The sequence below is a fragment of the Hypanus sabinus genome, chromosome 18 (assembly GCF_030144855.1).
Source record: "Hypanus sabinus isolate sHypSab1 chromosome 18, sHypSab1.hap1, whole genome shotgun sequence".
Lineage (NCBI taxonomy): Eukaryota > Metazoa > Chordata > Chondrichthyes > Myliobatiformes > Dasyatidae > Hypanus > Hypanus sabinus.
Genome location: NC_082723.1, coordinates 14,486,706 through 14,498,711, shown reverse-complemented (window position 1 = coordinate 14,498,711; position 12,006 = coordinate 14,486,706). Strand labels below are relative to the sequence as shown.

General features: G+C 43.2%; 1 protein-coding gene across 2 annotated transcripts in view; it reads left to right on the top strand.

The window, feature by feature from the left end:
• LOC132407342 (dynamin-1-like) overlaps nt 1-12,006 on the top strand; it is a 234,281-nt gene that overhangs the window by 147,075 nt on the left and 75,200 nt on the right. The window contains exon 15 of one of the 2 annotated variants that reach the window (XM_059993693.1): nt 8,001-8,217. The exons of the other annotated variant lie outside the window; for it this stretch is intronic. Coding sequence (XP_059849676.1) covers nt 8,001-8,057 — 57 coding nt within the window. The 3' untranslated portion in view covers nt 8,058-8,217. Of the gene's footprint in view, nt 1-8,000; nt 8,218-12,006 lie in introns of those variants that run through there. 2 annotated transcript variants of the gene reach the window in all.

The window sequence follows — 12,006 nt, the reverse complement described above, 5'->3', positions numbered from 1 at the left end:
AAGTTACCTCAAACAGTCCAACAGGAGGGGTCATCACTTCCTTGGCAATAGGTTGACTCACTATAGAGCCTAATGGCCGAGGGTAAGAATGACCTCATATAGCGCTCTTTGGAGCAGTACAGTTGTCTTAGTCTGATTTTTCTCCTATATCTTATGGTCTTATGGAATGCTGCTTGCATCCTGCCAGGAATCCATAGACGTTGTTGTGGTGTTATGGCAAAATGGCTTTGCTACCCAGTGTGAGCAAGCTTTTCTCTCAGCTGGATGTCTACAAATCTGAAGACCAGCTCCTCTGATTAGTCAGTGTTATAAAGCGCAGCAGAACAGAAGCAGCAAGAAGTGTTGCAGAATCAGAGGTCAGGACTTGTTGGCATCTCAGTTTGTCCAAGTTACTGGGAAAACACCAGTAGTTCAAGCTGACAATAATGGTGTCTCCCATGCACCATGTAGTCACCTTCCATTCACAAAACCTGTAACATCATTACTCTACTTTTCTGTTCTTCTTTCTACCTCTCATGCCATTGTATGTTCCTCCTTATGCTTGGCCATCCAACATTTTCAGGTTGGTTTTGAACAGCTCTACAGAACTGGACCAATTCTGTCTCTTTCCTGCATACCATAAATAATCCCATCTCTGGCGGTCAATTTCATTAACTTTGAGAAACTGTGGTTATCCACTAATCATTCTAATACCATTACAGAAGATTTCTGCAGCTCTGGTGATAGGCAACTGTTCATTTCTAGGCAGTGTGTAGTATACTTATGATGAATACATTGCGTTCCCCAGAATCGGGTTGCTTGGCTTTATGCCAAGGTGCAATTCGCTCTTAAGACCAATTCGTACAACAGCACCTTTTCTTTCTTCTTCTTCTGACACAGACAGCCAGAAATGTAGTGTGAACTCTTCCCTCTTCTTTAGACTGTGTGCTTGACTGGAACTCCAGCAGGATTGGGGTGTCTTTATTTGCTCCCTCAAGCACCATCTCCTGCTGTATGACACAACACAATATGTCTCAATATATACTAACTCAAGCTAAGAGGGATTTCACCTCATGTACGTTATTCAGATTCAGCCGTGCCATCTAAGTTTCAGTGCTTCATCAGCGAAAAGCTCTTATTAAGTTACAGGAAAATAGCCAGTAATTCAGACCAACCCCAAGCTTAGGGTGTCAAGATAGTTTCCTCCAAAAGGCCAGAATACTGAAACTTTCCAGAGTAAATATAGCAACAACAACAGAGAGAGAGAGAGAGCATCTGGTTGCAAAATAAACTTCAGGAAACAGAATAGACTTAAAACAACTCAGAATGTACCCAACCATTACTATAGATGACATATTACAGCGGAAATGAGGACAGCAGTTAAAATTCACTCCGAACATAAGAGAATAAGAATTAGCCCTGGAGTATATCATGCAACACCTTAAGCCTTCTTGGCCCTTTCATAAAATCATGACTACTCACAAGCCCCAAATCCACTTTTCCACCCAAGCCTCATAACTATAGAATTTCTTTGATAATACAGCTGTCGATATTTGAGGGAAAATGTAAACTAGGAGGAAGGCAGAATATACTGGCAAGAAGCCAACTGAAAATGAAGACTAAATTTTGAGTCAGGCATTTGGAACTTGAGAATGGTTTAATCCTTTATTAAAGGTGTGGCCTGAGTTGAGCTCCGCCAGCAACTTTCCTTAGCATCTAGAGTTTGGCTTGTGCACCATCTAAAATATTCAGGTTCTAATTATCTGACTTTGGCTAGCCATTCTTGTTTTCCAGGGGCAATGGCCAATGTCCCACTGGGCAAACAATGTCCTGGATTGCTGGTCCCATGACTAAAACATTGTTTGGTCACTGAGATCTTGGCTGAGACTTAATGCAGATAAATGTTTCAGAACATTTGCTGGAAATGAAGTTCGTTTCAGGTTGGATTTCATTTCCTCAAAAGTTCTTCAGTTAACAGACGAATTCCGAAAAAGTGCATTTTTGGGAAGTTATACCAGTCCAGTGAATGTCAGGCCTTAGGCAGTTACTAAACTCTTAGTACAAACACTCAGTAACCACTTTATCAGGTACACCCTCTCATTAATGCAAATATCTAATCAGCCAATCATGTCGCAGCAACTCAATGCATTAAAGCATGCAGATGTGGTCACGAGGTTCAGTTGTTGTTCAGAACCAAAATCAGAATGGAGATGAAATGTAATCTAAGTGACTGATGGTGGAATGATTGTTGGTGCCAGACAGGGTGGTTTGAGTATCTTGGAAACTGCTGACCTCCAGGGATTTTCATGCAGAACAATCTCTAGAGTTTACAGAGAATGGTATGAAAAACAAAAAAAAACATCCAGTGAGCAGCAGTTCTGTGGGCAAAAATGCCTTGTTATTGAGAGAGGTCTGAGGAGAATGGCCAGACTGGTTAAAGCTGACAGGAATTTGACAGTAAGTCAAATAACCATGCATTATACCAGTGGTGTTCAGAAGAGCATGTCTTAACACACAGCATGTCAAACCGTGAAGTGGATGGGCTATAGCAGCAGAAGACCATGAACATATACTCAATCGTCACTTTATAAGTACGTAATAAATTGGCCACGTAGTGAAGGTTAGTATTGAATTTGCAAAGTTAGTGCAGCAGTTGTTTTGCTATTATACCCTGAAGTGAGTTTGCCTCTTCTTTAGTGAACAGCTTTAAGCTCCTGGAAAAGCCCAGGCAGTGAGGCAGAGATTAGAAGGAAGGACAATGGTGGGAATCAGAGCAGTATTGTCAAACCAGCATATCCAGCCAGAGTTGCCAGACAGTTCAGCCAGTGACCGTGGGCCAAATGCACCCCAATCCTCTCATGTGTTCAGGTTCCTGTAGCAGAGAGGGAGAGGGAGGGAGCGAGAGAGAGAGAGAGAGAGAGAGAGAGAGAGAGAGAGATTCACCACATCAATAACGATGAAAAGGACATTTACTTTTGCTTATGCCATTGATTAAAATATAATCTGCTAGAACTCTACCCCCCCCCCCCAACCTGATGGGATAACTATTGATTTCTCCTTCCGGTGAACAGATTTCCCTCCCACTTCCTCTATTCCCCACTCTGACCTTTCACTTCTTCTCACTTGTCTATTACTGCTCCCGGGTCCCCTCCTCCTTCCTTTTCTCCTTTTGTCCGCTCTCGTCTCCTGTCAGATTCTTTCTGCCTCTGCCCTTAACCTTTCCCCACCCACCTGGCTTCACATGTCACTTTCCAGCCAGCCTCTTTCCCCTACCCCCTCCCCACCTTGATATTCAGGCATCTCCCCCCTTCCTTCTCAGTCCGGAAGAGATGGCTCAGTCTGAGTCATTGACTGTTTACTCTTTTCCATGGACGCTGCCTGACCTGCTGAGTTCCTCCAGCATTTTGTGTGTGTTGCTTTGCATTTCCAGTATCTGCAGATTTTCTTATGTTCATGAATTACTACCCCTTCAATGGCTTTTTGGTTGCAACCCACCCTTGATGCCCCTGGATTATCTTCAGAAGACATAATTTCTCAGTCTAAATATCAAATGAAGCCTATGGATATCTCTTGCTCCATCTACTGGTTACCAATACCATTGTTGAACTATGTACACATATTTTAACAATTATCTCATTGACAGAATGCCACATTTCATCTAGTTGGGAGGTTCAGTCCTGGTTGCCAGGCGCCTGATGTGATTTCGCGAGGACATACTCTCCTTCACCCCGGTCTTCATCTCACTTTTCCGCATTCCACTCCATCTCTTGACCTTCCTCTCCATTACAGAGGAAGATTGATTACTCTTTCCAGAGTCAAAATCAAAGTCAAATTTATTATCCAACTATGTATATGTTATCATATACTGCCTTGAGATGCGTTTTCTTGCAAGCGTTTACAGGAATACAATAGAATTATGAAAGACTATACATAAACAAGGACTGTCCAAAACAACCCATGTGTGAAAGAAGACAAGTCAAGCAAATTAAAAAAAAAATACTGAGAACATGAGTTGTAAAGAGTTCTTGAAAGTGCGCCAGTAGGTTGTGGAAACAGTTCAGAGATGTGGTGAGTAAAGTTAACTATGCTGGTTCACGAGCGTGAAGTTTGTTCCTGAGCCTAGTAGTGTGGGGCCTAAGGCCTCCTGCCTGCTGGTAATAGTGAAAATAGACAAATCCAGGGACTGCCACAGATGCACATTGATTACATTAGCTGCCACCCTGCTTCCTGCAATACTTTCCTTCATACTAAATGATCCCTCATCTCTCTTAAGATGCCAGTTTCCATAATTTTCCTTAACTCTGGATTTCTCTTTACCAAAGCCCATGACTGCCCACATTTCCCATGTTTCTCTGTAGATTAGAGCTGCACTCGTCCATGCCAGTGGACTTTAAGCCTCTGCACTCCTGGTTTGTGCCTGGAGATGGTGAAAAGGGTTCAGAGTGTCTGGAAGTGAATCACATACAGCAGAGTAACAGCCTCTGACCTGATCTTATAGCCACAGTCATAATGTGGCTGGTCCACTCATGTTTCTGGTCACTGGTGGCCCCAAGGAGTTAGTGTTGCTGTGTTTGGCAGTGATAAACCATTGAATTTTAAAGGTGAGTGGTTGCACTGTTATTGGAGATGGTCATTGCCTGAAACTTCAGTGGCGTGAATGTCACTTGTGTTTATTAGGTCAATGTCTGAATTTTGTAATTGGCTATATAATATATTGAGATGCTCATGGCTTACCTAAGCTCTGGATTAGAGAGCCTGTGTCTTGAGGGTAGGTTGAGGGAGTTAGGGCTTTTCTGTTTGGGGCAAAGGAGGATGAGAGGTGACTTGACAGAGCTGCACAAGATGATGAGAGACATAGATCAAGTGGACGGCCAGAGACTTTTTTTGCCCCAGTATGGAAATTACTAATACAAGGGGTTAGGGCAGTAGCCTACCCCATCCCGTGTCCTGATAGAAAGAAAGGTCTACCCCAATGTATCTATGATTTTTGGAATTCCTCCTCCAGTTTGTGGGTGAAACTCCTAATGTCTCAGTAGTGCGCCCATGATACCCTCCTTCATTGTTGCCCCGCTTAGTCAGATCATGTGAAGTCAGTCATGAAGATTTTACTGACAGCAAAGCAAACAGCAGCCCCAGCCCTGATTTGACAGAACCATCTCCCAGCTCCTGGTCCAAAGCCCTCTTTGCCTAAGTAATTCAGGAGCTCGTTTGGACATTTAAATACTGTTCACAAGCCAGCTTCAACCCCTCTGAGGAGTGCGTTCCAGGTATTTATCACTCTTTGGGTGAAAGTCCCTTTACATATCCTCCAATTTGGCTCATCTTATCCTAAACATATATCCTCTGGTTTTATCTGCCTCTTCTATAGGAAAGGTTTCCTGTAGTCGACCTCTTTTGTAACCTTACCTTGATTATATTCCCGCGTTACCTTTTTGCCTCCAAAGAGAACGAACCTAGCCTATTCATCCCCTTCTCATAAGTGAAACACTTCATCCAAACTAACATCCTGAAATTTCAGTGGTGTGACTGTCATTTGCGTCTGTCAGGTCAATGTCTGAATTTTGTAACTGGCTATAAAATATAAAATCTCTGGATTGGAGAGCAGGTCTCTTGAGGATAGATCGAGGGAGTTAGGTCTTTTCTGTTTGGGGCGCAGCGTCATTGCATCTACTGTGGTGGCCAGAACTGCATTTGGTACTCCAGCCAAAGTCTGAACAGAGTTTAATAAAGTTCTGTATTCTGTGCATAGACTGAAGGCTTTAATCACATATGCATTCTGCCATGGTATTTACAAAGATCGATCTCATTTGTTCCTCAATTCTCTCTCACACCCCACCATGCATGGTGTATGTCTCAACCTTCTTAAAACTGTGCTCTCAAAGCATCACATCACATCTATCTGCACTAAATTCCATTTGCCAGGAAATGACTTCTCCAAAAAGTCATGGCTATAGCTCCTTCATGAAAAGACTCCTAACAATCTGTTGCAGAGCAGTGGAAACTCATGCCAACATTCAAAGTACATTTATTTCGAAGTTTGAGATATGGGGACAAGGCAGGGACTGGGTCTTGATAGTGAATGATCAGCCATGATCTCAGAATGGTGGTGCAGACTTGAGGGGCCGAATGGTCTACTTCTGCACCTATTGTCTATTGTCTAATATACCACCTTCAGATTTGTCTGCTTAAGGCAGCCACAAAACAACTGTTAAAAGAAGATAGTCAGACACCCAGTGTGCAGGAAAAAAGCGAATTGTGCAAACAATAAAAGTAAGCAAATAACATTCAGAACTGAAGTTCACAAAAGTGAGACCTCAGCCGTGAAGCCAGTCACAGCCAATCCAGGAGCCTGTCAGTTGTGGGCCACAGCCTCAGTTCAACACAGAGATGAGTAAGCCTTGCCAAGCGACAAGCTGAACACGAGCCATAACTCCACCTCACCTGTTCTTCCTCTCTAGATGTCACTTGGTTGCACGGTAAGTTGAGGAGTTCCCCTGGGAGACCCAGCCAGTGTTTACTTCTCAACCGAGGTCACCAAAGAGTAATCAGAAAATGGCCAGTTGTTTGTGCCGTCCACAAATGTTTTCTACATTCACAACAGTAACTGCACATCTGAAGTATCTCAAAATCTGTTTGGAACTTCCTGAGCTCAAGAAAGGTGCTATAGGAATGTCTGCTCCTTCTCCCTTTTCTTTGTTTCTTTCTTAAAATTAGTACCTGTCTGGAAGTTCGACAGGCTGAGGTGCAATCCACCTTATTCACATCTCCTTGATATGAGTTTGTGTATCTTTAACAACTGAATGTTTGATCAATAGAGACTATTAATACATCACCCTGCCAGTTAATCCTGTTAAATGTAGTTCAAAGTAAATTTATCATTAAAGTACGTATATGTCACAATATACAGCCCTGATATTTATGTTCTCGTAGTTATTCACAGTAGACCATAGAAATGCAATAGAATCAATGAAAAACTACTCACAAACTAAAACTGGCAAACAGTCAATGTGCTAAAGAAGACAAACTGTGCAGTTACAAAAAAAAACTAAAAGCGTGAGAGCATCCATAGTTTTATCCATGAGTTCAGTTTTGAGGAGAGTGAAGTTCTCTGTGCTGGTTCAGGAGCCCGATGGGTGAAGGGTAAGAACTGTTCCCGAGCCTATTAGTGTGGGACGTCAGGCTCCTGTACCTTCTTGATGGCAGAAGTGAGAAGATAACATGGCCTGGATGGTGGGGATCCTTGATGGTTTTGCTTCGTTGGGGCAGTGCTCCTTGTAGAAGTGCTCAATGCTGGGGAGGGCTTTTCCTGTGATGGACTGTGCTGTACGTATCTACTAAGTTGCCTGCCTTCAATAAAGGATATTATTTGGTGATTCTTCCTCTGATATTTGCCAAAGGGCTTTATCCCCAAAATTTCACTGAGTGTGAAATATAGGCCCATTTGAGGCTGCCTACTAACACAAAAACCACCCCAATGTGCAAATGTGTTTTCAAGCATTGCTGCAGTTAGATTGTGTGGGGATGGGTTGGGAGGGATGATAGGTGGGTGGAGGGAGTGCTTTACGCAGCATCTTGGTAGGACTCTAGGTATGGTTAAAAAAAAAGTCGGGAATCTGAAACACCGGCGGTTGGCTGCCGCATCACTGCAGCACTGCTTCAGGGCCAAGAAATAAAATCGGCCAGATTGTGCCAAGCGCATTTCCACCTGGAGCTAGTATCTGATGTTTTTGCTGTTGGAGGATCTGTTTTCTAATGAAAAGAATGCAGTGTGAGTTGTGTGATGGGATGTTGCTGTGCTTTTGTATGTGCGTGTGCAGTTTGTGTGTTTTTCTTAGTGGTTTTGTACATGACAATACAGTGTGTAGATTTGTGTGTGCCCGCACGTGTGTATGGCAGATTGCATGTGGGGGGGGGGGGCATGTGAGAGTGAGTGTGCATCTGTGGGTGTATGAGTAAGTGTGTTGACATTTGTCCATGTAGGTGTTGGCATGTAAAAGTTTGTGTGTGTGTTGGAAATATAGGCCCAGGACATGCTGTCTTCTTATTACTACCATCAGAGAGGAGGTACAGAAGCCTGAAGACATACACTCAACATCTTAGGAACAGCTACACCTCCCTGTCCGCCATCCGATTTCTGAATGGACAATAGACCAACTCATCAACACATTACCTCACTAATATTGCTCTTTTTGAACTATTATTGAATTTATTTTTATATATATCTTATTGTAATTTATAGTCTTTTTATGTACTGCAATACACTGTTGCTATAAACCAATAAATGTTATGACATACGTATGTCAGTGATATTGAACTTGATTCTGAAGTGTGTGTGTGTGTGTGTGTGTGTGTGTTTGGGTGGATGGGGGTGTACACTCCTGTAAATGATATCATCCTGTTCATTGTCCACCTCCTTGGGCAAAACCTTAAAGCAAGGGAATATTCTTAATTATCTTTGCACATTTAGAGTTGCAGTATCCCAGAATCTGCAAGATTTTGATTACTATAGGAAATCTCCAGGACCAAACTGCAGGAGAAAAGAAAAGAGTTTTATTTTTAGAAATCCAAATTTGCAATCAATGTTTACTGTTATAGAAATTATAGGGCATGGATGAAAGGCCATTTGACTGACAGATAAACAAGAAAAAATCTGCAGATGCTGCCTACTCTGCTGATTTCCTCCAGCATTTTGTGTGTGTTGACTGACAGATAATATTTGTTTGCTGATTGTTGTTTGAAGATAGGCTATGATGATGTTTGATGTGTTGGGTGACCAATGGTGATCATGGCAACGGAGCTGGTGAAGGGAACAGGTATTGTGACAAAGCCTCTCTGAAAAGGACCAACCGTGGGTGGCAGGCTTGAGTTTTGTTCACCTTTTCCTTTGGAAGCTGCATGAATCCTATTGTTTACAGGACCACAGCTCTCTGTGCAGATGCCATTCTGAAATAGCCGCTCCAGGCACTAAAAACTAGCACAACTTTTCTAAGCTAGCCTCTGAATTGCAAAGTTATGAGTTCAAATCCTACTCTGTGTTTTACAATTGTGGAATGATTAAGCTCTGTTGGACTGTTACATTTCTCTACTGTTCAACTTAAATGATCTTCCAAATGTTAACTGGTTGATGATGACAACATTGATCTAACTTTTTCGAGGCATATTTTAAAAATTAATTTTGTAAAATTGAACACTGCCACACTTAAGGTTAGGACCGAGGTGGAAGGTGAGGGTGTTGTGGAGTTTTACCAGCAGGCTCCCCCATTTTGAATTCCAGTGCTTTTAATGGATCCAGTGTCAATTTCATTCCCTTTAACCCTGTCTCTGAAATGACTTCACCTGTACTATGCATTTTGAGTAGACAGTCACTAGGGATAGTCTGCCAGAGCACTACCTGAGCCTCTTTGGAGAGCAATCTGCCTGAGCCCCAGGAATGAGGCTGTCCCCCTTCTCTGTAGGGGACTGTCTGGAAAATGCCCAAGATCCATCCACCCAACTTCATCCTCCCTCCACATCTGCTCACAATGGTGTGGGAATCAATGTAGGGGAAATAACTTGCATCCAGATGCATTCTGTTAGTGAGAAGTGAGTCGATTTTAATATACTTCACACACAGATACACAGGCATTCACGATCTTCACTCCTCGGTTATGTTGTACATTTGGGCTCAACAGACTTTTGTGGTGCATTTAAAAGTGATTTGATGCTCAATAGGCAAAGGAGAATGGCTGATTGTGGAGCTTGTGTCTGGGAAGCTGCTCCTTAGACATCCAATGTGTGTGTGTGTGTGTCCATGGTTTATATACGTCACAGAGAAGCATAAAGCCACAAGAAGTTTCTGCATCTGTAGTTTTTAAGTAAATTAAACCTTTGTTTTTTATAATTTTATTAGACCACTTCATATCAGTTTTGACCCTAAAGTCACAAAATAAGGTCCCACTTAATACAGTGGAATCATTCTGGGTTGGTTCTCTCTCTCTCTCTCTCTCTCCCCCCCCACTCTCTCTCTCTCTCTCTCTCCCCCCCCTCCCCCTCTCTCTCTCCCCCCCCTCCCCCTCTCTCTCTCCCCCCTCTCTCTCTCTCCCCCCCACTCTCTCTCTCTCTCTCTCTCCCCCCCTCCCCCTCTCTCTCTCCCCCCCCTCCCCCTCTCTCTCTCCCCCCTCTCTCTCTCTCCCCCTCTCTCTCTCTCTCTCTTTCTCTCTCCCTCTCTCCCTCTCTCATCAGACACCAGTACAAATGTGTTAGAAATTATAATCTCAGTACTTAGTAACCCTGCTTCACAATAGGGCATACTGTGTGGTTTAAAGAGTACCAGATGTTGGCAATTGGAGGGTTAATGAAAAAGAATGTGCTTTCTTGTCTATAATTGTAGTCTTTAGCATGTCCGTTGTTTGCCTCATTCTGTTGATCTATGAAATAGTTCTCCATCTGCAGGAAGTCACCACTGAGCCAGTAATGGATCCAGATGTTGTGGGCCCACATGGTTCTGTGTTAACATCAGCAGGGACACTCAATCAGGGACTGAGTCACAAGCACTGTGGCGGAGATTGGGTATTGCACTGTTTCTCAAAGGGTCACACACACACACACACACACACACACACACACACACACACACACACACACACACACACACACACACACACACACACACACACACACACACACACACACACACACACACACACACACACACACACACTTCACCACCTCCATTTCTCTCCCTGAACACACAGAGTGAGAACCAGGACTGAAATTTAGAGGAAGAGACCAATTTTTATTTTGTTAAAGGAAAGGAGGAAGGAGCGAAATGGAAGAAACTAAGAGACCTTAGCATAATAACAGAGAATAAATAGAAACAGGGATAGAGACAGACGAGGAACGATGGAGACAGGGAATGAAAAAGAGAAATTCTGGGAAGTTGGAATGTAACACCAGCTCTGTGGCTTGACTCCCATTATAGAAACCGCCTGTTTATTTTAACTTTGAACCGGCAAAAAAGGGTAATTAGGCAGCTTCTATAATGGACTTCTGACCCACAATGCCCGCTTGATTCTTGGGTAATCAATTGCAAGTTGTCTTCAAAGTGTGTTAAATGAGAGAGAGTGCGTGTGTGTGTGTGTGTGTGTGTGTGTGTGTGTGTGTGTGTGTGTGTGTGTGTGTGTGTGTGTGTGTGTGTGCGTGCGTGCATGTGTATGTGTGTGTGTGTGTGAGAGTGAGTGTGTGTGAGAGAGAGTGTATGTGTGTGTGAGAGTGTGTGTGAGAGAGTGAGTGTGTGTGTGTGAGAACTATTTGGAATATGAAGCTCAAAGCAGATTCTGACTTTCTGAAGCAATGTCAAACAACTTCCTTTTCATCCCACCCCCACTTTCTTCTCTGCTTTCCAGACACATGCCCCTCATTATTTCTCTTTCCTCTGCACACACAGTCTGCAGTTGCCGACCCTCCAGCTTTGTCTTGGAGACCCCTGGAATGAAACATTAATCTTACAGGCATCACTTGGAGCTGACTTTCTTTCAATACTCCCACTTGCTGATTCTTAAAAATCTAGGAAAAGGGGAGTGGTGGGGGGGGGAGGCAAGGAAAGCCAGTGTTGATGGTGTGGAAGGTCAGAGGTGGAGGGGCGGGAATAATGAAATCCTTATGAACATTCCCAGTTCTCAGTAAGTTCCTAGAAAAGCTTGCGAACATTATCACTGCACAATATTCGTCAATCAGCTTCCTTCCTTGCCAATATCTCTCTCCCCTTCAGTTAAGTAACTGGAGTCCTTTAATAAATCAAACATGAAACTGTTAGGAAAGAAAATAACTACAATATTTGGTTTACTCTGACTTCTTGCGAAGGGCAACATTGGGTAATATAATGACCTCTCTCCTCACAGAAAGAATCAGCTGATGTCCAACACCCACATGACTACCTTTAAATTCTTCAGTTTCTGGTCTGCTTCCAGAATAGGTGACGATCATCTGCCCACTCAGGCTGGCGTGCCATTATCTCCGTGAAGTCGAAGGAAACACTGAACAATTTCC